The 27,199-nt window shown below is 37.5% G+C and overlaps 3 protein-coding genes across 3 annotated transcripts; 1 reads left to right on the top strand and 2 right to left on the bottom strand.

The window, feature by feature from the left end:
• The first annotated feature begins 71 nt into the window (after window positions 1-71).
• On the top strand, window positions 72-6,300 carry HMGCL (3-hydroxy-3-methylglutaryl-CoA lyase). Its single transcript, XM_053462285.1, has 9 exons — window positions 72-197; window positions 1,095-1,178; window positions 2,912-3,019; window positions 3,417-3,512; window positions 3,988-4,136; window positions 4,369-4,432; window positions 4,730-4,918; window positions 5,521-5,646; window positions 6,029-6,300. The coding sequence occupies exons 1-9, from the start codon at window positions 120-122 to the stop codon at window positions 6,128-6,130; spliced, it is 996 nt and encodes a 331-aa protein (XP_053318260.1). The 5' UTR covers window positions 72-119; the 3' UTR covers window positions 6,131-6,300.
• Window positions 6,301-6,877: 577 nt separating this feature from the next.
• Window positions 6,878-16,562, bottom strand: LOC128490427 (very-long-chain 3-oxoacyl-CoA reductase-like). Its single transcript, XM_053462287.1, has 11 exons — window positions 16,355-16,562; window positions 15,135-15,181; window positions 13,760-13,835; window positions 13,196-13,306; window positions 12,460-12,527; window positions 12,251-12,295; window positions 11,867-11,901; window positions 11,575-11,656; window positions 11,199-11,264; window positions 9,627-9,776; window positions 6,878-7,139 (listed from the first exon to the last, which is right to left on the bottom strand). Exons 1-11 carry the CDS (start codon window positions 16,521-16,523, stop codon window positions 7,020-7,022), a joined length of 969 nt encoding a protein of 322 aa, XP_053318262.1. The 5' UTR covers window positions 16,524-16,562; the 3' UTR covers window positions 6,878-7,019.
• A 2,965-nt stretch (window positions 16,563-19,527) lies between these two features.
• Window positions 19,528-25,825, bottom strand: LOC128490425 (procathepsin L-like). The gene is made up of 8 exons (XM_053462284.1): window positions 25,796-25,825; window positions 24,837-24,940; window positions 23,754-23,896; window positions 23,297-23,497; window positions 22,248-22,430; window positions 21,528-21,690; window positions 20,533-20,638; window positions 19,528-19,804 (listed from the first exon to the last, which is right to left on the bottom strand). The coding sequence occupies exons 2-8, from the start codon at window positions 24,937-24,939 to the stop codon at window positions 19,696-19,698; spliced, it is 1,008 nt and encodes a 335-aa protein (XP_053318259.1). The 5' UTR covers window position 24,940; window positions 25,796-25,825; the 3' UTR covers window positions 19,528-19,695.
• Window positions 25,826-27,199: the final 1,374 nt, after the last annotated feature.

Raw genomic sequence — 27,199 nt, forward strand, 5'->3', positions numbered from 1 at the left:
CCATGGCGAAAGAAACTGTAACATCTGACTTACACTTCCGACTTGTTCTGTAGCAAATTCGCGTTTCTTACCATACCGGAAGCGGAAGTTGGAGTTTGCAGGTTGTTACTGGAAGGACCATGATAGCAGTTACTGCAAGGAGAGCTGTACCCTGGGGTTTGGGTGCAAGGCGGGTACCCGCAGCTGTCTTGCGCCAGGTCAGAGAGTAAACTATTTGCAGTTCGCTCGCTGCCCCCAGAGAGTATTACGAGTCTAATTTCTATGAAGCTACGTCTGTTTAAAGTACAATTACATGACAATTGTGTTCTCCAATATCATATTGTTGACAGAACAACGACATGTGTATACTTACTGTGTTTACAACAACCTATGTACTTATTTGTACTGTCCTTCGTCTTATGTCCTGCACATTAAGGCAGAAACTTCTGATGAGTCGAAATCACATAGTGAAGGGTGTCCTCTGTCGTAATAATATTGGGACATGACTTGAGAACACTACCTGACATTATTGTGCACGTACTGTTGACATTTAAACGTTTTTAAGCAATGAGGAACTGGAAGAACCTATGAATGTTTTTATTTACCCTTCCGATGACCCTCTTCTCCTGCCATCCAAAATGACAAAGGCAGGTCGCCACAGCCGATATCTGGTTGCTCATTCATGGGTTTTATCTAGAAAACTATAATCATAAACTATGAAGAAAATATATACCGGTATTTTGAAACCTTTTAATTTCTGAGCTCAGACGCAGATAGAAAATATGAGCATTTGGATAAGTGGGTCAATTTTATTTAACTATGGACCATGTACAGCGTGAATGACAAATACTCTTTCATTGTTGACACTGGTGTTTGCGAGACACAGTGGAATGCATCTTTAACTTGCAGTGGTGGCACTATATCTCATACTGATGGTTTGGTCAAAATGATGGACTAACCATTTCCCACTCCTAGTTAAGAGGGACATTACCTATATATTATTGGTTTTGGGTTCTGCTGAGTACAATGATGAAATAGAACTCATACCCCCCCCCCTGTTTCTTGTGTTCTTGTCATTTTCATGGCATGGCTAACTAGAAAATTGGATGTTACAGATCAGTTCCTTACCCAATTACACATTACCAAAAGAGGTGAAAATTGTGGAGGTTGGACCACGCGATGGACTGCAAAATGAAAAGGTACAAAGGAAGATCTTGTGGGACATTATGATGTGGGGTGGTGTCTGTGTGTTGTCCCAGACAATAGCCTTACAAGGAAAACATGTGTGTATGTTTACATGTGTGTGTATGTTTACATGTGTCTGTGTGTATATATACAATATATATATATATATATATATATATATATATATATATATATATAATTTAAATTAACAGGCTCCCGGTGTTGTTTAAAGGAATAGAAACTATAGAAAAGTGGTGGTAAATCAACACAGATAAAAATAATTTACAAACTATTCGTGATTTACTTAGCCAATTGCAGATTTTAGCTCTTTCCAGAGGTTTTCAATCAGGACACATTAATAACAGTGCATTTTTCAACCATTATGTTGTGCTTTTGGATGTATGCTTTGGATCATTTTCCTGCTGGAAGACCCATAATATTTGCCCCATATACAGTTTGTGACACTGTGTAACACATTTTGCTGTAAAATGCCTTGGTAATACTCTTATTTCAGTACCAGAGGCAACAAAGCATACAATATTATGGATCCGCCACTATATTTAACTAAAAGTAAGGTGTTCTTTTCATTATAAGCTTCAATTTGTTGCCTATAAATATATCACTGGCTGCATTTTCAAAGAATTTTGGTTTCACCTGTCCGTAGTTCATTTTCTCAGAATGAATGCGGTTTTACTAAGCAGGGTTTGGAAAAGATCAGCCATGTTCTCCTTGGACTTTACACATAAAGCCCTTCTTGGTTTAGTGTGTGGCATGTGGTACTGGTTGAAACCATCACTCCAGGTCGCTACAGGTTAGCCTTAAGCTAGGTGGATGTCTAACAGGGAAACCAAGATCTACAAGGATGGCCTTATACCCTTTAGAAATCTTATGTTTGATGATAAGTGCTTTTAGTGCTCTCTTGTCTTAATCATTGAGAAGAAGAAACAGAGAATAAAAGTGTCATTTTAAGCATAAAAGCCGTCATTAATTGGTTAATTCAAGCCATGTGAGCACTACCAATGTATCACAGGTTAGCCTAATTGCACAGTATTGAGATTCTTGTTATTCTTTTCAAACCAATTTAACCCCCTTGAGGACAATTGACGGTCCAGGCACATCATGCACAAACATCCAGTTAGTGACAATTGACGTGCCATGACCGTCACGGCTTTAAACGCGTGTAGAAAGCCACTTACATTCGATTTCTGCACCCAAACGGTGTTGCTGTAATGCTTCCATGTCGAGGCATTCAGCAACACCGAGATCGGCCTCAGGGGCCATGTCTGACCCCTCTCCCTGGGGAGTCATCGTGCACCATACGCTGTATGGTGACGGAGGCCCGTTTTAAAAGCGATCAACAATCACCTCCTAAACTTCAATGGTGTCTCTGAAATGCCTCGATAGTGCTGTGGCCACTCCGGAGAGCAGACACAACCACCACTGCATGATTTTGCCACTCGCAAGATGGCGCCGCGTCCTTTAAAAAAAATAAACTTGGCAAAGTTTCCAATAGGGTCTCACCTCTTTAGAACTCTGGCTCCCCTTGCAGATTGAATACAGATACTGCTACTCCATTAGGTGGCCCTGCAAAACCCTAGGCGCCAGAAAGTGGTTTCTAGTCACCATCGCAATCTGGTGCCAGAAAGTGGTTTCTAGTCACCATCGCAACCTGGTGCCAGGGGTTTCTCGAGCCCTGGTGTAGCATATAGAATCTTGTGTATTTACTCATAAGTAACATGTCTTTCAGGCAATTGTTCCTACTGAAGTTAAGGTCCAGCTAATTAACATGTTGTCTGAAGCAGGACTGCAATCAATAGAGGCAACCAGCTTTGTGTCTCCGAAATGGGTACCTCAGGTATGTGAGAAGAGCACGGGGCATTTATTTAATGCTTATAAGTTACATAGCAGAATGCATCTAATTTTCAAGTACAGGAGTTCTTTAACCATTATATTGCAAAATATAATGTCTATTTGAATATACTGTGTATGAGCCAAACTACAAGGGTTCACAGGCTAAAAGAATTGGACTGGTTTTAGAAGTGTGCATACTTTGCTGAGTGGTATAGTAGAAAAAATAGTTTTGAGCCAGAAGCAGGCACAGTACACAGGTATGTATGGGTTCAGATGTGGAACTTATAGTAAAGTGATGGTATGCACAGAGATCAAGCACATCCTATACATATTTCTGAATGTAAGTGTGGGACTAAAAACAACACATTCTTTAAAAATATATGTTTTTATCTTCTGATTAGATGGCAGATCATGTGAGTGTGATGCAGGGGATTAAGAAGTTACCTAATGTCACTTACCCAGTCCTAACACCAAATCTCACAGGATTTCAGTCTGCGGTAAGAACCTTCTAGTTTGCTTGTTAAACCTAAATTTTAATAGGTGTCACAACATTTACATTAGTATGGAGTATATGTTCTACATTTTGTTGCTAGATCTGAAGATGCCTCTAGTAACATATAGTCCAAACTATAATTTATAATTTTGCTAAATGTTACATAAATAACCACAATGTTGCTATGTACCACTCTTTTCATGCAGTCTTTCAACATATATTTTTAAAATACTAGGCAACAGAAGGTTAAAGCAGGGATTTCATCAAAATCTCTTTACCCATTGATTAGCCAGCTCAGCCCCTCTTGGAGAAACCTCACAGTTTATATAATGAATAGTGTTGAAACCACAACTCTCATGTCAACATTAGTGAATAAACCCTGATATGTTTATTATTTAAACCTAGAAATGGCACCTGTTCCACCTTTTGCTAAAATGTCTTCTCGATCTGTTTTATCTATATTGTCTGTTTTATCACAGGTCAAGTGTGGTGCTAAAGAAGTTGCCATTTTTGGAGCAGCATCTGAGCTCTTTAGCAAGAAAAATATTAACTGTTCTATAGAGGAAAGTTTGCAAAGATTCCAAGCAGTAACAGCTGCAGCAAAAGAAGCAAAAATCCCTGTACGAGGGTAAGAAATAAGGGTTTTACGTTATTGTATCTTGTGTTTTCACCATGTTTTGTTTAACCTGTTTTGCCTTTAGTGGTTTTCATCTCACCTTATTGGAGATAAAGCACCTTGATTAGTTATTTAAGTCACTTAATTTTTTTATTTTTTTTTAAATGTATGTGACCTGCTGCTTGTTGTTAATTTCAACTTGTGTTACTTCTGCCTGACTTCTTACCGCATGAAATTATTTCAGGTATGTGTCTTGTGTTCTTGGTTGTCCGTATGAAGGGAAGGTATCGCCCAGTAAAGTGGCTGAGGTTAGTACTCAAATATCTAAAAGGCCTTTATGTTACAGACTACAAATCAAGGCTTTTGGATATTTCTCCCGATTTAGTCCCTACTCATGTGTTAAAATGTCAGTCCCATGGCTGAGAAACGATAAAGCAACATACTGCTTTTCTGTACCATTAACATAACAGTGTTCTCTGCTATATGTGTATAGTCAAACACTACATAGTCACCTCCAAGAACTGAATCTGTTTGAAATCAATTACTATCATTGCACAAGAACGAGGATTTATATACATGTTCTGAATTTTACTTTTTACTATCAGGTGGCACACAAGATGTTTTCTATGGGCTGCTATGAGATCTCTCTTGGTGACACTATTGGAGTGGGGACACCAGGCAGCATGCGGGACATGTTGTCTGCTGTACTAGATGTGATCCCAGCTAAAGCTCTGGCTGTACATTGCCACGATACTTATGGGCAGGCTCTGGCAAATATATTAGTGGCTTTACAGGTAATTTTATACATGTTAACGTGTATACATATCCATGTATTTTATTAAATGTGTGAACATAGACTAATAGTCTCCAACTGGTAGCTCATGTCTAGAGGAGATTGTAATGTAGGTATCGATTGCAGCACAACCAGGAATACGGATAACATAACAAAACATTAAGCAAGGTGAATACAATGTTTAAGATATATATTTTATCTCCAAAGTGTCATTTTTTCATTATTTTTATGTAGTTTGTGTGAAACCTATACAATAATATTAAGGAGCTCTCATTAAAAGAAAGAGTGGAGACTCCTGCACTAGATCATATACATATGTTATGGTTTTAGAAGCTAGTGAATTATGTACTTCTAGTATTTTCATTCATCTTACCTGCAGTTCATTTTAGACACTATTTTGGTTATGTTTTCTAAAACTGTATTTGTTCATAAAGTAATATATAGTTTCTTTAAGATAGACAGACATGTTTGCTTCAGGTTGTAATTCAGTTTTCATGCATAGCTACACCGTATCAATCCTAGCAAGTCACTACAAGCATCCTTTGTGATTATATGGCGCTATAATGGCAGATTGTTTCATTTGCATATTGGTGATTTTTACAGATGGGAGTAGAGGTGGTGGATTCCTCCATAGCAGGTCTTGGAGGATGTCCTTATGCACAAGGAGCATCAGGGAATGTGGCCACAGAAGATGTAGTTTACATGCTTCATGGTCTTGGTATTCACACGGTATGTAGCTTTTCACACTCTGTTCTGCATAGTCCCAGCCTTTTAAAAATCATATTAGAGATCATTAATTTATTTACAGACTTGTTCTTGGGTTCTTCGAAATGTTTATCCTATAATGTCAACCAAAGATCTCTCCTTAGAAGGCATTTAGAGAGTAGAAACACAGACTATAGGCCCCACAGCTGACCCTCCATTGCGGAGCATCATATCCACTCTATTAAGGTCCATAGTGGTGTTGTCTGGTTGGGTTGATCAGAGATCTCCCTTGTAACCAGCCCTTTAAACAGCCGAGCGCAATCACCCAATAGGTCCCTAGATGTAGCACTAAGGATATGTGAGTGGATGTTTTGCTAATTATGGTATGTTGTCTTGTTTTATATAGGGTGTTGATTTAAGTAAGCTGATCGAAGCTGGAGCTTTTATCTGTAAATCTTTGGGAAGGAAGAGCAACTCCAAAGTGGCCCAGGCAAAGTGCAAACTTTGACCATATGCTCATCAGTTTTTCCATAAGGGACTCCTGTAAGGAGCATGAACAACAAGAAGCGTATTTGTTTCTGGGAATACGTAGTTTCCGTGACCAGCTTAATTTCAGTGTGCTTGTCTTGTTTTATAAGCAACTAACTACTCTTCTACCTCCAGAAATGACAAAAGAAATGGTTAAAAGTTTGATGAGACTAAGCTTTTTGTATGGAATTATGCACTCATTTTTCATGAGGATATAACAAATGAATTAACTTTGTCTACTAATGCTTTTTAAATATTTTAACCCTTTCACGACAAAGCATGTACGGGCTCACAATGCATAAACGGGTTAAACAATCAATCAAAGCTTAAATGTAATTTTTTTTTTCCTGCCATAAATACGTCAAATATTATTTGATCCTCATGCTTGTCTTAGATTCAGGATGGCCATAAGTTTAAGGAGAAAAAAGCAGAGAAATAATTTTTATGCTTAAGTGATTTTTTTTTTTTTTAAATTGACCTGATTTGTGAGAGAAATGTATAATCCATAGCAATTGTTTAACAAGTTCCCCTTCAATCAGTATATCACATCAGCAGTCTTTGTACAATTCAAGCAGCTGCCGGGGCGCAGCCAGTCATCACAGAAAAGACCCCAATGTGTGTCTGGTACCACCATGCGTAGGGCACGTAAAAGGTATATGAATTCAAGGACTGGCCCTTTGCTCCCCGCAACCTGTTAACTGTCAGGAAATTTTAAAACAAACCACAATTTACCTCTGGCAACTGATCTTTAATATATCTTCATGTACTGTTTATTATCCCATCAGCCAAGCAGCTCTTTACATTCTGACATAAAAAAACTAAACAATATGTTTGATATAAAGATACATCCGTGTGGAAACTGAATCGTTTTATTTATCTTTCTTGCTTTTGTACTCATTCCTCACATTCTCAAAGTGACTTTCTACAGCTTTCATCGACAGAAGAAAGTTAAAAGCAGGTTCAGGAAGTAGAAGATCCAAAGCATAACTCTAAAAAAAAAATAAAAAAAAAAAAATCATAAATTAGCTTTTTGTAATATTGTAATTATTACATTATTCAACTACAAATGTGTGGTGTATAGAGAATACCCATTTTAAAAAAAATTTGTAAAAAAAGTTGCCTACTTTTCAGATTTAGAATTTAAGTAGTGAAGAGAAAAAAAAAAAAAAAAAGCTCCATGATGGCAACAGTAAAAGCATTACTTTAATCATTTTCGAGACCAAAGGGGATAAGTCACAGAAACCTGGTCCTGTAGGACCAAGGACATATGCCCTACATCAGTGTTGGCGAACGCGTGGCACGCGTGCCGCTGTTGGCACGCCGAGCGTCTCTGTGGGCAGGCCGTGACTACGCACAGGGCGCCACACTCCAGGGGGCGCCGCCGCGGGGTCCGACGCCGCCGCTCATCAGGGGGGTGCCAACTTGCGGCACCCGGCACCCCTCCAGAGACGGACAGTAATGGCTCGCAGGCTCGCAACGGGTTGAACCCGGCTTAAAATCACTCGAGAGCCGGAGGTCTGTCAAAGACCTCCGATACCGCTCCCTTGTGATCCGCGCGGCAACAGCTGCTGTGCGCCGGGGTTTGTTGTCAGATCCCGGCGCACAGCACTGAAGCCTCGCCCACCACTGTCTGTGCCCTCTGACCCGGAAGAAGACAGAAGAACTGAAGAAGAGGAGGGAAAGAAGCTGGAAGAAGAAAGGAAAGGTAGGAAAGCATTAAGTGAGAGTGGATTGGTATGTGTGTGGATTAGTATATATGTGTGGATGGGTATATATGCGTGGATTGGTGTATATGCGTGGATTGGTGTATATGCGTGGATTGGTGTGTATGCGTGGATTGGTGTATATGCGTGGATTGGTATATATGTGCGGATTGGCATATATGTGTGGTTTGGTGTATGTGCGTGGATGAGTATGTGTGTGGATGAGTATGTGTGTGAGAGTGATGGGTGTTATGCTGTACCATTTCCAATGTCTTTTTCATGATCTAATTATGCTCTAAAAGTACATCATAACTCCCATCACTCTATACTGTTCCATACAGTGGCAGATCTGGGAGGCAGAGGCCTTGCACCCCCACCGCAGGACTCCTGAAAGGTAAGTGAACTTCAAAGAGGGAGAGGGTAGATAGTTAGGAGGGGTAGATAGGGAGAAGGGAGTGAGACAGGGGAAAGGGGCAGAAGGGAGTGAGAAGGGGTAGATAGGGCAATCATACTCCTATCATGCCAAGTCTGCGAGTACATCCTGGAATCTGGATATGCCTGGGCATGATAGGAATGTGATTGCTGTTCCGGCGCTCTGCTGTGAAGCGCGCACCACGGGAAGACGGATGCCTCCCGCTCCCACCGCAGATATTGGAAAGAGCTAATACTTAATTCTCTGTTATTATTTAAGCTCAATAGTTTGCATCTCTTGTTTCCCACAGTCCTCTGAAATGTCCCCTGGGTCCCACTGCCTTTCCTAAAATAATCTCTTTCTATTAATATGTTATATTGATGCATACTGTTGTGTATAGTCATTTTGTACCGACAAAACGTCCTCTCCATGTTTAATATGCAGTGTTGGCACTTTGAGGTCTGCAACTTGTTTTGATGCACAAAGATGGGCACTCAGGCCCAAAAACGTTCGCCATCACTGCCCTACATCATAGACTTTTTTTTTAAACCTGCAGCGATCAATCTGTCACAGAGCAATCTTGTAGCATTCCTGTGACTGCTGTACAGTGGGACCCTAACATGTGATATCGACAGAGACATCACAGGGATTTCCCTGTGCTAATAGGATCCCTGGGGTTAAAGCAAAAGCTGTTTTAAGTAAGAAGTACCCTTATATGAATATAATTAAAAAACCTTTCCCATCTCCAAAAAGTATGGGTTGCAATTTACTAAGGATATTACTGAACATAATGAAGAGAGAAACAAAAAAGTAGAATTACAAAGAATGAGTGAAAACCATAGTTCTATAGTGTGGGGGAAAAAGTCCTGCTATTTCCTGACTTAGTTGCAGTCACAGAGACACCTCCCTGTCGATTAATTGTGTCTAACAGCACTTCCTGAAAACAGTGCCAAAAAAAGAGTGGCCCTTGGCCCATCCACTATAAGTAAAATATATATATATAATCACTGCTGGAACTCTTTATGCAAACAGTATTAAAAATAGTAATATAGGGTAATATGCAAAGCATGGACGTGACCCTCTTGTGTATATAATATGACTAATCAGGATATGTTGGTCAACATAAATTGGGCCATTGTTCAGCTGTAGTACTGACAAATTCCTATTTTAGTATGTATAATTTGTGCGGGTTCAAATATGGAAACAGGGATCAAGGGTTAAACAAGGTAAAATTGATCCTTAGGATATAAAAAAAACCCTGGTCCCTAAGGGGTCAAAGGAAAGTGTTTTGCCAGAAACAAGCTAATGTCTAAGACTAAGCAATACTTTTTTATTCTTGTTTCACGCAGCAGAATACATACCTGGAGCGAGTGAGAGAGGCAACCACTTGTTCTGCTTGTATAACCAACAGTATTTAGAGATTCACGGGCAAAATCATCAGGGGACTTGACAAAGATATTGGTTTTCATTTTATAAGTCAATGATGTTGAGACCAGTAGTGGCATCACACACTGTGGAAGATAAAACAACGTTTACCAGGTGAATGGTGTATCCATATATCTACTAAGTAACATATTACGGTATAGATTTCCAACTTGTCCCATTAATGATACCGAGATAAGACTTTAAGGCCCTGATCGTATGAGATGGTCACATGTAAAATGAACTACCTAAATAGTGAACTAATCTGACAGGTTTAGTTCTTGTATAGGGTACTTGTTCAGAATAATCTCTCTCTACAACTTCATGAGAATGAGATATCCTGTCAATGTTGGTAAACTAAAAAAATAAAGTAATTCAATCAGACTATTTACAAGCTTTACTTTTTTCAGCTGTTGCGACACTTTCAAATCTAAATTGATAGAACAGACAGTTACAGAGTAACATAGTCCAGCAGTAAACGCACTTATCTTGTGCTATACGTAAAACATTAAGTAACCGTGTGCTGTTTGCTTTTAATTTTCACTATGGAGGAAAAAAAAACTGCAAGCAAGGTACACCCTGACATTGTAGGGTGTATTCAATAAAGTGAGATTTGGCAGCATTTCTGGATTTTACTCCCTCGTTTCATTATGAAGGGACAACCCTGGTAATTTTCTCCAGCAAGAAGGATCCTAAATAATCCTGTAGGCTAGTAGACACTGATTTAACTAAACATACAGAGCCAGACAAGCTCTTTTGTTATAGCAAAGTCAAGTTAAAACTGCAACTCTTCTGCAAACTTTCCTCATCCATTCTTTCTTTAGTGAATAAGACCCTATGACCCATATTCTCGCTGAACAGTACCAAATAGCAAAGTTAAAAGCAAAATGCCAAAATCTTGCTTTAAATTAAAACACATTTCTTTTATACTTCAACATTTAATCAGAATATTAAAAGATCATACATATTCAGGAACGTGTGCATAGTAATAGTAGAACAGATTCCCGCATCACGCTGAATTCATAAAAATAAATTCTTTAAATTACATTTTACATCTGCATTCACATTTTACTTGTGCCTAATTTAATGAAAGCTTAAAGTCTGATTGCTAGGAGAAATATTTGGGTATATATACCCTATGATGATACTGAGATAGGCTTCAAAGTTTCTCAACCTGTGGTCCAAACAAGATTCTTCTAAGATGACTGTGTATAAATTAAAAGGGGCACTCCAGCTGTAATATGCATTTCTCTTAAGAGCCTACATGTATTTGCAAGGGGGATAAAGTGTTAATTTAAATGGAACACTCAGCAATCATATGTATTAAAGGGAGATTCTAGCCATCACATGCACTTTAACAGTTCCAAGGCTTGTCCCTGCGGTTTTATATACTATATATTTATATCGAATTGGCATACCCAACGGCCATACTAGGAATGATAGCATTTGCTAAATAAACATTAAGTACGTGTGCAGTTGAGAAGAAAGATAATATGTTTTAAATTAAGAACCTGCACAATGATCCCCTTCGCCTTGTACTCTGCGTGGAGTCCTTGAGAAAAGAAGTCCACAAAGGCCTGTGACAGTAAACAAGAAAAGCAGCAAGAGACGCCATGATTAAAAATCATAAGTCTGTGATTCAAAGATAACATATTACGCTACAGCTTTTAACTGTATACTCTGTGGATTTATGTAGTTTGAGTTAGTGTGTGAAACCAAAAGGACTGGGTATTATTATACATATAAGTTCATGATAGCTTGATCAACAACTTGCAAAAACAGTTAATTATTGGAATTGGATTGATTTAGAAGTATCATTAAGCAAACAGAGTTATTTTACTTCACTGATGTATAGGAAAAAAAAAACTAAACTTACAAAACCCATACCTTAGAAGCACTATATACCAAGGTCATTGGATAAGGATGGTTCCCGATCTCTGAAGACAAGTTTATAATAAGACCTTTCTTTCTGGAAAACAGAGGACAGGATGAGTCTAACTTAAATTGCTGTTTAATTAAAAATATTTTACCAATATTCAGTTTGAATGTGCATTTTTTTCGTTGCCCGTTGTGATTACACCGTATATTTTCTGCCACACAGAAAGCCTGAAGTGACAACCACTAATACATAACCTATATAACTTATCAGGTCCCCGACTAAATATTTAAAAAAAAATACCTTTCCACCATTTGAGGAAGGGCAATCCGAGTCATCTGAAAAGATATAAGGGTCATTAACCTTTTGAGTCTTCATCAATATTATCGTTAACAACATCTACTTGGTTAAATATTCATCATTACTTTATGTTGTGAAAGCCCTGGTTTGGCTGTTTTAGAGTTAAAAAAAATATTTTGTAACATGTTACCTGCTATCAAGAGTTAGCAGAATTATAGCCAAAGATTTATTGTTTAGGTAAAGTAGCCATATGGTACAAATGTTTTAGAATTACAGAAGGTATGATATTTAGCAGGGTGTGCCAACTTCTTACAAATGTATTTATGTTCTTAAATGCCATTTCTTGTACATCCTAACAAAAAGTAATGTTAAGGGACAAGCACTTACCTGCAATACCGATAGCATGTTACAGTTAATAGTGTCCACAAGAGCCTGTCAGAATAGAAAATGTATAATGACTATTGACTATATTCATATAATTACAGGGGAATGACTATGGTAACGTTTGAAAATATAATTTATCTAAAAGTTATTCTTACCTTGAACTATGTAAATATGGAGAGAAAGTAAAACAGGGAATATGTCATGAATCTAACCTTGACGATATTTGGAGTATCCAAGTAACTTGTAGGAGAATCACATATCATCATACCTACATTGTTCACTGTGAAACAAAAGAGAATGGGTCTGTTTTTCAGTACAAAAAAAATAACATAAAAAGATAAAATGTGGATTGGGAACAAAATTGTAACAGAGCTTACAAAAAATTTTTTTGAGAGACAAGAAGGAATTTAAATATTGTTTATTTGTGGCAAACAAGCACTTACCAAGGTCTTCAATAATGAAAAATCAACTCCTAAAAAGGTGAGCTTTAGCTATAAAATGGTGACTCTGAGGTCCAACAATCTGTCACCTCGTTATTGTTGTTTAGGTAACTGAGGGGTTAATTTTTGAAAACGAGTCATGTCTGGCAATAGAGGGGTTAATTGTCTGAAACTGCCGATGTCTGGTCATGACTGTATGTATATTATAATATAAATATATTAAATCTGAAATCAACTATAATATAATAGTATATATATATTACTATTATATTAATATATCTCACAAAAAAACTGATTCACATATGCACCAAAAATATATGGATATACACACACACACACACACACATTATCAACTTGTGTTTAAGAGTTACATATTGATTATTCAGCACAGTCTGAGCTTATGTACAATATTGTAGAGTAGATTATTGTATCAGTAGAGTTCTCTGAACTTAATCCAGCACTCTGGAGATTGCCTTAATAACACTCACAGATTTCAGAAATATATTACCCAAAATTCCTATTTCCATCCCTTTCAAGTCATCCTGAATTTTCTGGTATAATTCCGAACCTCTTGTGAAATCTGCCTGGATAACTTTAGTTTTGCATCCAAATTCTTGCTCTGTAAAAAGGGAAAGATTGTTAAAATACGCACAGTAGTCTATACAGGATTTCTTAAGGACAATGGGCGGTCCCTAAACCCATTGAAAACAATGCATTTTGAGCCCGTACATGTACAGGCTTTGTCATTAAGGGGTTAAACTTGGGAGACAAAACTCCCAGAGCGCCACTGCTCAATTGACCGGTTTAGGTTTCCCTTGAAACCAACACATTCAACTCTATGGAAGTTTGTGTCTATCCTGCAGCCTTTTTTTGTCGCTTACCTGCACAGTGTGAGCCTCTTATCAGAACATGAGATTGTATCCCCGCCATGATTAAGAAGGCTTTGCGTTGCTAAAAAGCAAAGTTCTTGCTGCAGGCAGGTAATGCATTACTTCATAAATTAGCAGTTACTGCATACATCTCACAGGGCGTTCTTGGTACATAGTTTCCTTCCAAAGAGGTAGCCATTTACCTATGTCCTCTGCCACATTCCTGAGCTTCTCCAAAGTACGACTGACCAGCACAATATCTAGACCTCTCTTGGCAAGCTGCGAACAGGAACCATAAGAGATGGTTTGTTAGCCGTAATCAGATCAACTTTGCCTTTGGCATGGCTTAAATACATGCTATTGTATAGGTCTGTGCTTTACATCTTTACAAATATTAAAAAAAAAAGAATTTTCTGAACATATGGAAATTAATCACAGGGCTAACAAGATTCGCCAACAAAACCAAAGTTTGTATTTTGTTTCTGGAAATTTCTCACTAGTGTAAAATCATCCACCTCCAGCCTATCTTAAACGGAAAAAATTATCTTCTTGAGCAAAAAAATACACATATAACTTTTTATCTGTAGACTTGGAAGCTACACTAAGCTGATTCTTATGACAATCCAAATGATGTCTGCTTCTCCATAGATTTACATTAGTCATGGTATCTGGTTGGATAATTGGGCTGAAACTGCAGAGCTAGAACACATACAAAAGGTTAATAGCTCCTGCCTGAATACAATATATTGTACAAAACATGGTACTCCTTTAATTAGGGCTATAAATTAATATTTTAGAGCTTCTTGATCCAAAGAGAAATCCAATTGCCTTTTGGAGTCAAGAAGGAATTTTTCCCCCTGATGGCAGAATTCAAAGTGTCTTCACTTCATGGTTCCTGACAGCATAAGGATTCAGACACTCCTCTTATGCCCTTATGTTACTGTGGAGCTAGAAGATGGTGACTCCTGTAATTCTATTATTCTTGTGTGAGGCCGAGTATAACAATATGATGTAATCTCCCAGAACATCCTGTGAGGTAGCACAACAAAGCAAAGTCTCGGCCAGATGAAGCAATTACTATAATAGAGAGTGGGTTGGTTTGGGGACTTCATCTGATCTATCTAACTGCCCCATGGCTGGTCCCCTTAAAGCCTATGGACCGATGGTGCCTAATGGGTAATCCTGAAGTTATAAATGGAGAGCACCTGCTAAAAATACTTTATTCATATGTTTGCAAGAAATATATATGATAAGATGTAGGTATAACGTATTCCTCAAAAACGATTTACAATGTAAAATAATATCTATAAAGCAATTTAAAACCCATTGCCATATATTTTAACGAGAACACTTGTGTACATTTGTTATATCTACTTAACCCCTTAATGACAAAGCCCGTACATGTACGGGCTCAAAATGCATTGTTTTCAATGGGTTTAGGGACCGCCCATTGTCCTTAAGGGGTTAATTAGAAATTGTAATTGTTTGTTTGTTTTAACACAACTGAGGGGTTATACGGGTACAGATGCTATGGATGTCAAGCTTAGAACCATTAAGCGGGATATCCATAGGTCTTACCTCTCGAGCATATGCTTTTCCAATTCCATCTGTTGCACCTGTTATCACTATAAGGAAAGAAACCACAGAAGAATAGCTTAGTAGAAGTTTAGAATATATGATGGCGATCTGGAGATTAGGCAGGCAGCAGAACCACAGGCATTTTTAATACAAAATTGAGAGGACAAAATGAGAAAAACAAGCTGCCATCTCGATAATCCAATCTAGAAAACAACATCTTATATCATGTCGCTGCTTAGTACTGAAGAACTGAGACTTGCTAATTGGATTGTAAAAATGCTGTGTATTTTAACCAGGCACTGAACTTGGCCTTACCTTGGGCAGCTGTCCCTAAGCACTTGGCTGCCATCCTCTGTGTTGGTCTAACAGGTCCCTGGAGCATCCCCCTGGGCCTAGTTGGCATAGGCCAGAATACATTCCCGAGATGCATCTAATGACCACCTGACAGTTGTATTTATCTGGCCCAATTTAACATTGCACATCCAGCAGCACTGAATGTTAACTGGTAGCTATAGACTGACATTAGCCTTTAATGTATACGTAGAGGCTGGTGCTTACATTGGCCAATATGTATAAAAGGGGATTTGATGAAAAATGGTCTTATAACAATAACCACTGAAACGTTTCTGCCAATTAGACCATTCTATAGAGTGATGACGTCACTACACACCAGACTTTGCTTTTTACCAGATTTTCTGCAGAATCACCCCATGTATTTCCCTAAATTTAAATTGACCTCTCAGCTTCCATATACATTAAAGTGCCAGTTCATTTGTTGAACTGGCACCCGCAGAGTATGAAGACTGGAAATAAATATATATATATATATATATATATATATATATATATATATATATATATATATATATATATTGCATATTAATCTTGTATGCCATATACAAAATCATTTGGCTTTTCTAAAGCTAAATCTACTCGATTCCTCCATTAACTAGTTACTCTTTCCTCCCCACCCCAGTGTTCAGTTTATAATCTGGTTTCGCTTTTTGTATGTAATGTTTACATTGAGTTAATACAATGGTATACAATAGTGTATTATCATTACTTGGATTAAGTGAACTAGAAAACAATGTATAGATAAGGAATATTAGCTGTATGTGCTGCGTATGATTACTCAGGGACACCAGATCCACAGGAACTTGTTTCAGCCAAGTGAGAAAACTTGCAATCCAGTTATTTAAAGAGACTTGAAGTTTTCTTACCTGCCCAGCCCCCAAACTGCTTCAGATCTGTCTGCCACCACTCAGACAGCACGTGATTCCTTATCCCACGAACAAGCTTCCATCCCTGGGTCAGCACCCAGTATAAAGCTACCAGCACCCCAATAAAGGTAAACCCCTGAGCGCTGGCGAGAGATCCCAACTCACTCATGTTCCTGCAGAAAGAGCCCCACGCACGGACACTGTGGGAGCCCCGCCCTAATCTATATGCTGAACGTTTACTAACCCGCTCAGTCCACTGCCCAGGGGCGAATTTTAAAATTGCTCTCCCTTCAAAAGTGCCGCCTGCCGCCTGGAGCGGTTGCCCCACTCGGCTCCATTGTCGGGCCGGCCCTGCTGAGGGCTGTACAAGCATTTATTGACATAACACTATATAGAATATCTTCTGCTCTCTTCCTATAATTACTAGCATGTCTTGCTTCATATATAAATCTATATTCTGTTTAGTAAGCTTTAGCTTGTATGTCTATTTAGGAACATTAAAACATAAATACATTCTGGAGTCTATTCACTAAAGAAGGTTGGGGGAAAGCTGTGTTTCCTTGACTTCACTATACATTAGGAAGGGCCCACCCAAGGGAGCTTTTGCTGTAGGAAGTACTTTGCTGGTCCTGTATAATGCATGAGATTTGTCTGCTAACGTCTGTATTAAACTAGACTTTATAATGAGCCAGCTCAGTACTTCATGTGGGAGAAAGTTGACAGTTTAGTGAATAAAACCCACTTTGTTTCATTATGTCATGATATCGACAGCATATTGTAAATAAACCAAAAAAGTACATTGGTGTCTCCAAATCCATTTCAGAGAAGTATAGAGCCTAGATCTGGATGCCTGAGCCTCAATTATGTGCATTTATGGGTCTAGAAAACCCCTAAGTGCCAGTTTTGCACAAGCATAAGCAAGCGATATGATGTCACTAGTGCCACTTGTGCACCAAGAATTGTTTGGGGGCCACCAGGATTTTAGACTCCAGCTCTCCAGGGGCCGATGTTATACCATGGTCCTGTTTCCCACCGATCCATAATAACATCCATAATAACTCATTTATGAATATCAAAGGGTCCACAATGGCAAGCAAAAAATAAAATAACCTATGGCCAGTATTCCTAGTTTATCCCTTATACAGAAGAATACAGTGAGGTTATTTATAATGATTTCTACATATAACCCTCCTTCCACTTAATTTTATTCATCCATTGAGGTTTATAAGGGAAAATCGTTCACGTGGAAAATTAATATTTTATTTTGAGCATTTAATAGCATTGATAAAAACATGAATTTGTTTTACTCTAATAAACTTCCTTTTTCTATTCATGAGGCTGCCATTGTAGACAATCATTTGATAAGTTAGGTCACTTTCCCTGCCCAAACACCACAATGAGCTGATTCTCAATGGCAATGCTAAACATTTATATCTACTGAAGTCCATTCTTCCATAAACCTTAATTTGTCAGAGTCTGACAGTATGATAAGGAGTCAGGGTGTTTGTCTAGTAGACTAGGCTAAGATACCATAACTAGAAAACAAATGGCTAATATGCAGCTTTCTAAAAGTATTATATTATGTAAAAAAAAATTTTTAAAAAAGATGACGACATGGATAAGGCGGTAAATGGTCCAACAAAGGTGCCCTGCTTTGGGACACTTGAAATGTTGGAAGGTACTTTCTGCCCAATATCAAGGCTAAAATATGCTAGAAAATACTATATAAGATAATTTACCACAGGTAGCAGAGAAGGATATATATACATGTATTCTGTAAACAGGGTGTTTCCTGGTGGATTTTCTTGACTTCAATATACTGGATATGAAAAAAGGGAAATCCTATGAGCTTCTCTTGTGGAAAGGCTGGACTGCCCCTGTATGATGCATTTACAAATTAGCAAGATATAATATTTACTATGCATTGTGTAAGGCTTATTATGTGTTTCCCCTATATAATCTATAGTGAATTCAAGGAGCCGACAAAATCCTATTTAAGTACACACAGCCACTAGAAGCCTTCAAAGATTTTTTGGTGTGTTACATGGTATGGTAAAGTTCCATTAATCTTAATGAATGGGTAATCCAACTTTACAGCATAATCACTGGGTTTTATGGTTCTTGTGAGGTCAACATGTGTTCAGAATTTTATTGACATAATCAGTATTACCATCTACCTATATACATTGTGAATATAAGTAATCATTATTGGTTTCAGAGATATGACAATATATAAGATATGACAATATAAAGATATAAAGGTGATCATTGTTAACCTTATTTGCATGTGCCTACCCAGAATCCCTTGTGGCAGCACCGTGAGATTTCTGAGGGAAAACAAGCCTTCTGGCTTGTGTGGTGTCTGTAGATGAGTGTTTAATAATACTTCTACTACCCCCTTAATTTTAAGTGGAAGGGGTTTCCATCGCCTTTACCCACCATAACTTATGTAAATTTAGAGATATGACAAGAAATAAGGAATTCACTATTTACTGTACATGGAGCTATGTTTAGTGAGAGTAATGTGCATTTTGGTTGGGGTCAGTTATTGGTGAAATAGATAAAGTAAAACAGTAGTTCTATAAAATGCTTAAATCATTTAATTATGGCTGTCTATAGAATGTGAAATAGTATTCTTGAACCTCAGACTGGAAGTGTGGGCTATATAACAAGAGCTGAACTGCATCAGGATGGGAATGCACAGTTTAGAACTACTCTAATAGAGTTCTTTGGAGATGTTATTATATAAGGCGTTGGATAAGTAATTAATTGGCTTATTCATTTATAGACATAGTTTCCTATAAAACGTCTTGTGGGTCCCATTTTGTACATAGTTCTTGTATATTCAGGATAAGCAGCATCTGAATGTACAAGGTTATGTCTGGCTTCTCTCGGGAGCAAGAACAAGCTGAGAGCTTTATAAAAATATCAATCCACATTATCAATACATGTTGATCATACAGATACGTGGCCGGCAAGCTACATCCCAAGTCATTAAGCTTACACAATTGGCTTCTACAATGTGTTAGCAGAGCATGCATGGGCTATTAGCAGATAATGTCATCCATGAAAGCAATGCGCCATGTGCCTCTTTTCCTGGGCATCCACATTGTAACAATACATTCAGACACAATGCAATACACTTTTATGTGAAATGGCATGAACAGAAAGAATTGTTTACATTTTTCAAGCAGACTTTTATAACATGAAATTAAAATAAACTGAAGGAAATGTACCAATACATAATACATTATCTAAATTGTTATCCACCATAATGAAACAATGTAGGAGCTTTAATGATGACCATGCATAAAAAGGACAAAAGGCTGAGTAATTCTGTTTCAGTTGGGGCCACCAATATCTCCTGCTACCGCAGCAATTAATTTTATACACGAGCTGCCTTTGATATCAATTCTTGCAAATCCATCTTCACCCCATTCACTGCCCCAGCTGTAAGTAAATATTAGAAACATATAAGCATATTGTTAGTTAAAACGTAAAAACCAAATCAATAGCATTGGGTTATTAGATCTGGCTTAACATCTTGCTACCCTATGCTACTACATAATTTTCGTTTGTGCTACCATAGGCTTTTGCTGTGTTGATGGTTAAATATCCAAAACTGTAGCCTGCATGACAATTAGTGATGGAAAGGGCTATATCTCTTTGCAAAGTGATGGTCCAAAATGTATTTACCCGATGGGACTGCATGTAATAAAACACACAAAGCACATAAAAGATTTTCTTCTAGGCAGCCTTATGGCTTCATGTAATACACCAAAACAGAAAAGCCAAATATACTTTAGCAGATCTTGGAATCAAATTAAATGCTGGATCATTACTTGGGTTCTACCCTCTCAGGATGTACTCATTTCCTAAGGTATACATGCTCATTATACCCTGATTAGGATTTGTATATGATGCTAAAAAATGGAAATATACATGCATTGTCATACATCAGATGTTTTCCTATAAAGAAGTAATTTTTTACAGGGTATTCTTCCTTTGCTATTTTTGTTAATATATATATATTAGGATGTTGCTACAATCTATTTACTCACCACAGCATTATACATTTTACATTAGTAGCTGATATTTTATTATCTGGTACAAGTTCCCTTTATAGCTTTGTTTAATCATGAATTTTGGCCATGAAAGAATTAGAAAAAAAAACTCACCTGTTTTTCAGTAACCAATAATGTGTATCACAGTGGGATTTATACCCTATGATAACCATTGATTGTAATATCTCTTCAGAACATTCATCATCATTTCCGAAGATGCCTGAGTTACAAGAAACAACATCACCATGACAAGCTTAATTTAATGTACTTTTATTTTACCAAAATATTGAGAAAAAATACTTTTTTTACATTAAGCAATAGTGATGCAGCACTTTTAATTAAAATATTTCCTAGGTTCTGTGGGCAACCCAGAATATCTCACCCAAAGAAACCCAAAGTAAAACATCAGCCTTGCAATGTACTATTACAATATTCAGATACAGACAGTACAAATCTATTTACTGTACTTTGTAAAATACTAAATTTTTATTTTTATTACTTATTTTATAAATTGACTGGTTCCCAATTTACCACTAGAAACATTAATCTTCTAGAGGCAGTCATATTAATTGTGGTCTTGTGATATCTTTATTTAGAGAATGTCTCTGCAACAAGATTGGATGACTTAAAAGTTGGAGGCACAGGAGCACATAGGAGTAGCAACTACACCCATCCTATACATCATCTGACCTAGATGCTCATAGTGTGTATTTGTTCTGGTGGCTTCCTTTTGCCTTATGTTTTTGTATAACCTCACATGGCAGGGGGAAGCCTGGCAGCATTTATCCTAGAGGGCAAGTCCAGCTAAGTGGTCAAGAAATAAAGCAGGCCAAGACGTATCTGCCAGACAGCAGCCTTAATGTGTAGTTTCCAGTCCTATCCAAGAAAGCAGAATTTACAAAGTGCTGCCTCAAGTCCCTGTTACTTTAGACACCCAAGTGGATACATGTGAAATTTCCAAAAAGTACACAAAAAAGCTTCTGGCAGTGACCAAAAAACATTTAATTGTTTGCAGTTTCAGACCATCCCAACTTCTTCAGTGCTCTCTTTGTACCACTCAAGGCAGTTGGGAAGGCCTACATTTTATAATTACATGCTTGGTTAATTACCTCCATCATACAGAAGGAAATCTTTACTGATGTGAACACTAACTGCAACTGGTCCATCAAACGCCACAGCCTTAGATATGTTGTCCTCATTTTGAGTCAATCTGTAGTATTTTGTTATGTTTAAATTTACTGCATCTTTATTTTTGTACAAACAGGAAAAAGTCTGGTCAAAAACAATAAAGAACATAGAATTTACACGTGAGAAAATGTAACAGAATGATTTGGCATTAATATTTTTAGTATTAAATAGGTACATACACAGAACTATGTAACTAAATTGGCATGATATAATTTATAACGCTAACTTATTCACCATCATTATAATAACTTATAATAACTTGGAGCTATTTGGTTAAGTTAAACATATGACTTTGGAACAATTACTTTCAAGGCTTTGATTAATCAGGTCCCTTAATATCAAAGCTTATTGGTTGTTAAGGCACCAGAAACATACAGCGCATTGTCATGAATCCTATGGAGGCTGTGACAACTCGACACAGTCCCCCGTAGTGCAAATAAGTCATTTGAGAAGATCAGAGATTTCCCTTGTAACTAGTCCATTTAACAGCAGCAAGGCAGAGGGGTAGATTGCCCAAGAAGCTGACCCCCCCCCCCCAGTTTTGAGGCAGGGAGAATGCCACCCCCCTGGACCTGTCTCCCTATAAGAAAATATTTACTGAAATTTCTATAAAAAAAAATAAGAAAAAGAAGGTCCGATACCGTGTCGGTGTATTCATAATCCTTGCTCAGCATGAGTCCATGCTCATTCACATATTGAAAGGCGCCTTCCGGGTTCCCTCCACAGCAGCCATCATTCCCGGGATCACACTCTACCACCTGTTGCTCACTGAAGCTCAACAGCTCATTGTGTTTGAGGCAGTAACGGGTTTCAAGATGTCCTACCTGAAAAATAACATTATTTCACACTGTATAAAAAAGAAAATAGAGAGCGCTCCCTTTCATTCAGATATCAATTAATCTTATCTAGCTTCTTATCCAAGGCTTTTTAATCACATGGACAAGTGTACATTTAAGTACATTGTGCGTACTTTATTATAAATTCATGTCCAGAGCTGCAGCAGAAGACTTCGTTTGTGGTCTAATGATTTCTGCCGGTGACTGGCTGCTGGAAGCAGCAAAAGTGTCAGGAATGAACTCCCTTTGATATCAATGGGAGTGCTTCATTAGCATATGCACATGACGAAGGTAAACTGAGGGCAATATGGCAGCACTGAGATGACGTCATCTCCCCAATCCTCCAATTGGAGGAGAGGACATAACCCCAAGTGCTGTAATTTTGACCTCACGTGAACTATTGCCCTCAATTGGCGCTTTTGGTGACATCCTCGCCAATCATCCAATAAGAAGTTGCCGGTTTATGTCTGCAGAGATGAGGACGAAGAAAGAAGTTTAAGGATTGGAGATTAATTGGGAAATCTTTAGCAAGCAGGACAGAGTGAGCGAGAATGAGAATGTAAGAGAGTGTAAGTGAATGTGAACCCACGAATGTCGGACGAAAATTCCGAGGTTTTTTCTTAGTTTTTTGTCAGATTCATAGGGGTCTGGCCTCGTTTTCGGGGCTTCGTACGAATTTACGAAAATTTGGTAACTTTGCAATTCATACGAATCCGAATGCACAAATCTAACTTGAAGCCAAATATAATATTTATTTTTTTTAAAAAATTCTAATAAATGTACTCTTTTTACACAATTTTCTAAGTGCTACATGCACATACAAAATCATCTAAAAGATTGAATGTATTGCTTACCACTGCAAAAGCCCAGGATGGTGCACAATATGTGCCCTCGTTTTTAACAGGAGTGACACACCCAGAATTCCTCCAGTCCACCTCTTCAGGAACATTACTGTTTTTCATACAGGAGTTTTTGGGGGCTTTTAGGGGTGATGCTTTTTGAGTGTTTGCCTTTGGACATTTCACTCCTCTTTTAAAGGAGAGTTCCTCAGGTATCTGAAAGAAAATGCAATATGAACCTGGTAGTTTTAATATATTAGAACATAAAACGTAGTGGTGCCAAAACTGCTACATGCACGTGTGCCAATAAACAAGGATCTACGACAGATCTTTGCAACTTGTGACTAAAGGCACCTGCTACAGACACCACCATGGCTGTCAACTGGAATTTCTGTGACATGGGTGCTGAACAGATTACAAAAAGAGGCAAGAGCTGATCTGTCATATCACCTCTCGAGAAATATTCACTCACCATGTCAGCAAAGTGATTCACAGCTAGAGTGTAATTCTTTAATCCCTTCTTAGCCAAAGCATTGTGGTTATGGACTTTGTCCCAGATTTTCTCCCAGATTTGTCTACGAATATTTTCTTCTTGCTCATCGCTGTATGTTTTTCCTACATCAGGAAAAAAGGATAAATATATTGTATATGAATAGGCAAGCTAACTAACTAGGAGGAATCATAGTCAGATGGGCACTTCTAAGTAGGGCCCATACTACAGCAATTGTGTTAAAAGCATACTTAAGTATGCTATTTTATTCAGCAGACGCAGGAAGGGATAGGAGGAAAATGAGACAGAAGTCTAATTATTTTTAACCGAACTAATCAAATGATACAGACACTGATCTGGGGACAGAAGGGAAGATTCATTGTTTGAAGGTTATGGCTAATTATCCAATAAATAGCCACATAGATCTATCAATGATTATTTCAAATGACTAGTAACTGTGCATCGACCTTGTTTTGAAGTCTGGGGCAAAATTAAGGTGACTATATCTGCCATATTTCTCCTTGACACATGATTTTCATATATTGCTGACCAGCTAATAGTTCTGATGTGCTGTATATGGTGTATATATATATATATACATGGAACAAACTTCTCAGTTAAACAACTCATAGATCGTAGTTTATGTTTGTTTACTATATATTAACTACTGAAGTTTGTTAGTATATAGTAAACAAATCACAAACAAATAGGAAACATATCTATACGGATTATATTTTTGTCTAGTTGCCCCCGTTTGCAGTATTGCTATGTCAGTATGAAGATTGTTTAATATGCTCTACGTTTAGTCCCTTTATGTTGACATTTCTGAGATTTAGCCTATGCTATGCAGAACACTAGATGCATATGGAGATCAATGCATTGCTAAAATTATAACTCAAAAATGTCAGTTTCTAGAGCACCATGCTAACTTTCTGTACGTAATACCCGTTAGTCTGTTATGGAAATGGAAAGATTATTTATTGTGGTATCTTATTGATCTTATTTTGTGTGCAGCCATATCACTGGATTTATTCAATAGCAAACTTCATTCACTCTACACTATACCATATTTTGATTTCCAAATCTTCCACTCTTCATCAAGAAAATGCGTAGCCGTACAAACAAGTGATATTGCCGAAAAAACAAGTAGGGTTTTTTCCAAATTCATCCTAAAAGAAAAAAATAATAAAAATATTAAAATGATTGTTGTGTAAACACTTAATGAAATGTGTGCATAAGTAGGAAATAATAATACACATTTCACACATTCACAAAAAGGAATACGTTTCTTAATATAAAATAGAGAGTTCATAAAATAGATAGTCCCTGTTCCTGGATCTCTGTTGTCTTCTGCCTATATTCTGATGTGGACTATAGTGCTGCAAACATAATGATTTTAGTATTCATGGAAATAACCATAAGAAAAAACATAGCTCACCCTTACAGGAAAATGTCCCAAAATTCCTTGCAACCTATATATTATATATGCACCCCATATTTGGAATAATATATCTATTTTTTTACTACCAATGTACAGTATACCCAAACAAAAGCACAAATGTCTTATTAAAATTGCACTAATTAAAACCTACAAAAAAATAGGTAATGAAGGATGAAAAGATAATTGGACAATCTAGGTGTCCATTTGTGTAGCTGCTTTAAAACCTCAAACAATACTTTTTCCTTAGCTATTTCTTAAATTCTGGATGTCCTTGTATCTAACTATACATTGATGACTTCTCTGCTTGCATTAACCATTAACATTTTCACGTATCCTCCAACCTTTTGGTGAAGAAATACTTTTTTTATACATTACATCAAGCCTCTGGCTTCTTATAGCATTTTTCCTTCATTAAAATATATTGAAATTATGTACATTATAGTAGCCCATGTTTTCTCGGGACTCCAGTAATACACCTTGTAGTTACTTTAGGGGTAATACTATTTTAGGCTGTGTTTAATATTATATTGCAGTTGTTGTTAGTATTTTAATATTTGATACTGGCATGTAATCATTCTCTTACCTGAAAGCTCACTCTTCTACTGCCTTGACTTGTATGTACTATCAAGTCTATTTAAAGACTATTCTGTTGCCAGTTGGCATGCATTGTTATTATTATCAGATCTACAATCATATCAGATTATGGCAGCATTTTATCACTGTCAGCACTGGTGGCATGTGAAATAATAACTGAATTGGACATAATTTATCAGAGGGCAAGGTCCAAATAACATTTTTATTTTATTATTTATTTAATGACTGTTGCCTACAGATGCGCTTCCTATGATGAATATAGTTAGGTTAAATATACAGTGCTTCTTAAGAAGCCCAAACTGTGATTTCACTTTAATGCAATTTGACTGTTCTCATTTGATTTATTTATCACCATACCTGAGGAGCCTTAGTGCTTCCCCTGAGTCACATGGTCTAAAGGCCACATAGTCTGAAATTGGTTCTTTTATATTGCACTATGAATTAATAGTTTTTGAGGATCCTAACTGGTCTATATATAAGTGTATGTGAGCATGAATGTCTACATAAAGTGTATGTGAGCCTGAATGTCTATTTATAACTGTAAGTGACCATGGATGTGTAGATTTCCACCAGTGTGGTAAAGCATGGTCAGCAGGTCAAGACTGGCAATACCGTAAAGCATCTTCCATTTACCATTACTGCCACTCATGCAGGCAATCCGACTCTGTACTGTGCAGCCACCTGCTGCAAAAGAGTGTAGCATGGGGCAGCATGCATCTAGCTGGCAGTTACACTGGGCAGGCCAGTTTTCACCTTATGGTATGTCACGCCTTTAATTACTTCTTGCATTTCGTTTGATGAGTGATGCCAATATCTAATTCTCTAAATATATTCTTACTCTTGCAATCAAGGGTGTAACTAGAAATCACAGGGGCCTGCTGCCAAAATGCCCCAACTTCACCAAGCAACGTATCCCATGGTGCCACCTTTGCGCTAATTGTACAATTGCAGGGGCAGTTGCTGTGGCATGTGATCAGCAATTTACAAGTTTAGAACAGGATGATGCTAATCATCTTGCTTACAGATAATGGAATGGATTAAAAAAATTCTTCCAGAAAGGATTAATATCATAACAGTCCATGTGCTGTATGTGAGCATGTGTTCAGGAAATTCAGTTGACTGTACTGTTAAAAAGGCTTTAATGCGCATCATATGAAATGGTGAAAATAAGTTTTATTATGCTGAAAAAATGAAAAAACAAATACAACAAATGTTATCAGTAGGTCATAAGTAGCTGAGCAATGTGCATGACTAAAAAGAAAAAAACTTTTTTTTAATTTTACATATTTTACAAAATTATTCTTGGGGGAATCATCTGCTAGCCCCACTGCACTAGTATTAGACAGGGTGGATACAGCCCGCTGCAGCTCACCCACTCAGTTTGTAACATATA

Source organism: Spea bombifrons, chromosome 4 (genome assembly GCF_027358695.1).
Source record: "Spea bombifrons isolate aSpeBom1 chromosome 4, aSpeBom1.2.pri, whole genome shotgun sequence".
NCBI lineage: Eukaryota > Metazoa > Chordata > Amphibia > Anura > Pelobatidae > Spea > Spea bombifrons.

Bases quoted from the DNA above. Each gene is read 5' to 3' on its own strand.
- HMGCL (XM_053462285.1), top strand. From the start codon at position 120: ATGATAGCAGTTACTGCAAGGAGAGCTGTACCCTGGGGTTTGGGTGCA. The intron at 1,179-2,911 runs GTACAAAGGAAG...CATGTCTTTCAG, and splicing joins ATGGACTGCAAAATGAAAAG to GCAATTGTTCCTACTGAAGT. The intron at 4,137-4,368 runs GTAAGAAATAAG...AAATTATTTCAG, and splicing joins GCAAAAATCCCTGTACGAGG to GTATGTGTCTTGTGTTCTTG.
- LOC128490427 (XM_053462287.1), bottom strand. From the start codon at position 16,523: ATGAGTGAGTTGGGATCTCTCGCCAGCGCTCAGGGGTTTACCTTTATT. The intron at 13,836-15,134 runs GTAAGACCTATG...TCCTGTTCGCAG, and splicing joins GAAAAGCATATGCTCGAGAG to CTTGCCAAGAGAGGTCTAGA. The intron at 11,902-12,250 runs GTAAGTGCTTGT...ATATCTTTTCAG, and splicing joins ACATGCTATCGGTATTGCAG to ATGACTCGGATTGCCCTTCC.
- LOC128490425 (XM_053462284.1), bottom strand. From the start codon at position 24,939: ATGAATTTGGAAAAAACCCTACTTGTTTTTTCGGCAATATCACTTGTT. The intron at 21,691-22,247 runs GTATCGGACCTT...GTTTTTGACCAG, and splicing joins ATTATGAATACACCGACACG to ACTTTTTCCTGTTTGTACAA. The intron at 19,805-20,532 runs GTGAGTTTTTTT...ATTTACTTACAG, and splicing joins TATTGGTTACTGAAAAACAG to CTGGGGCAGTGAATGGGGTG.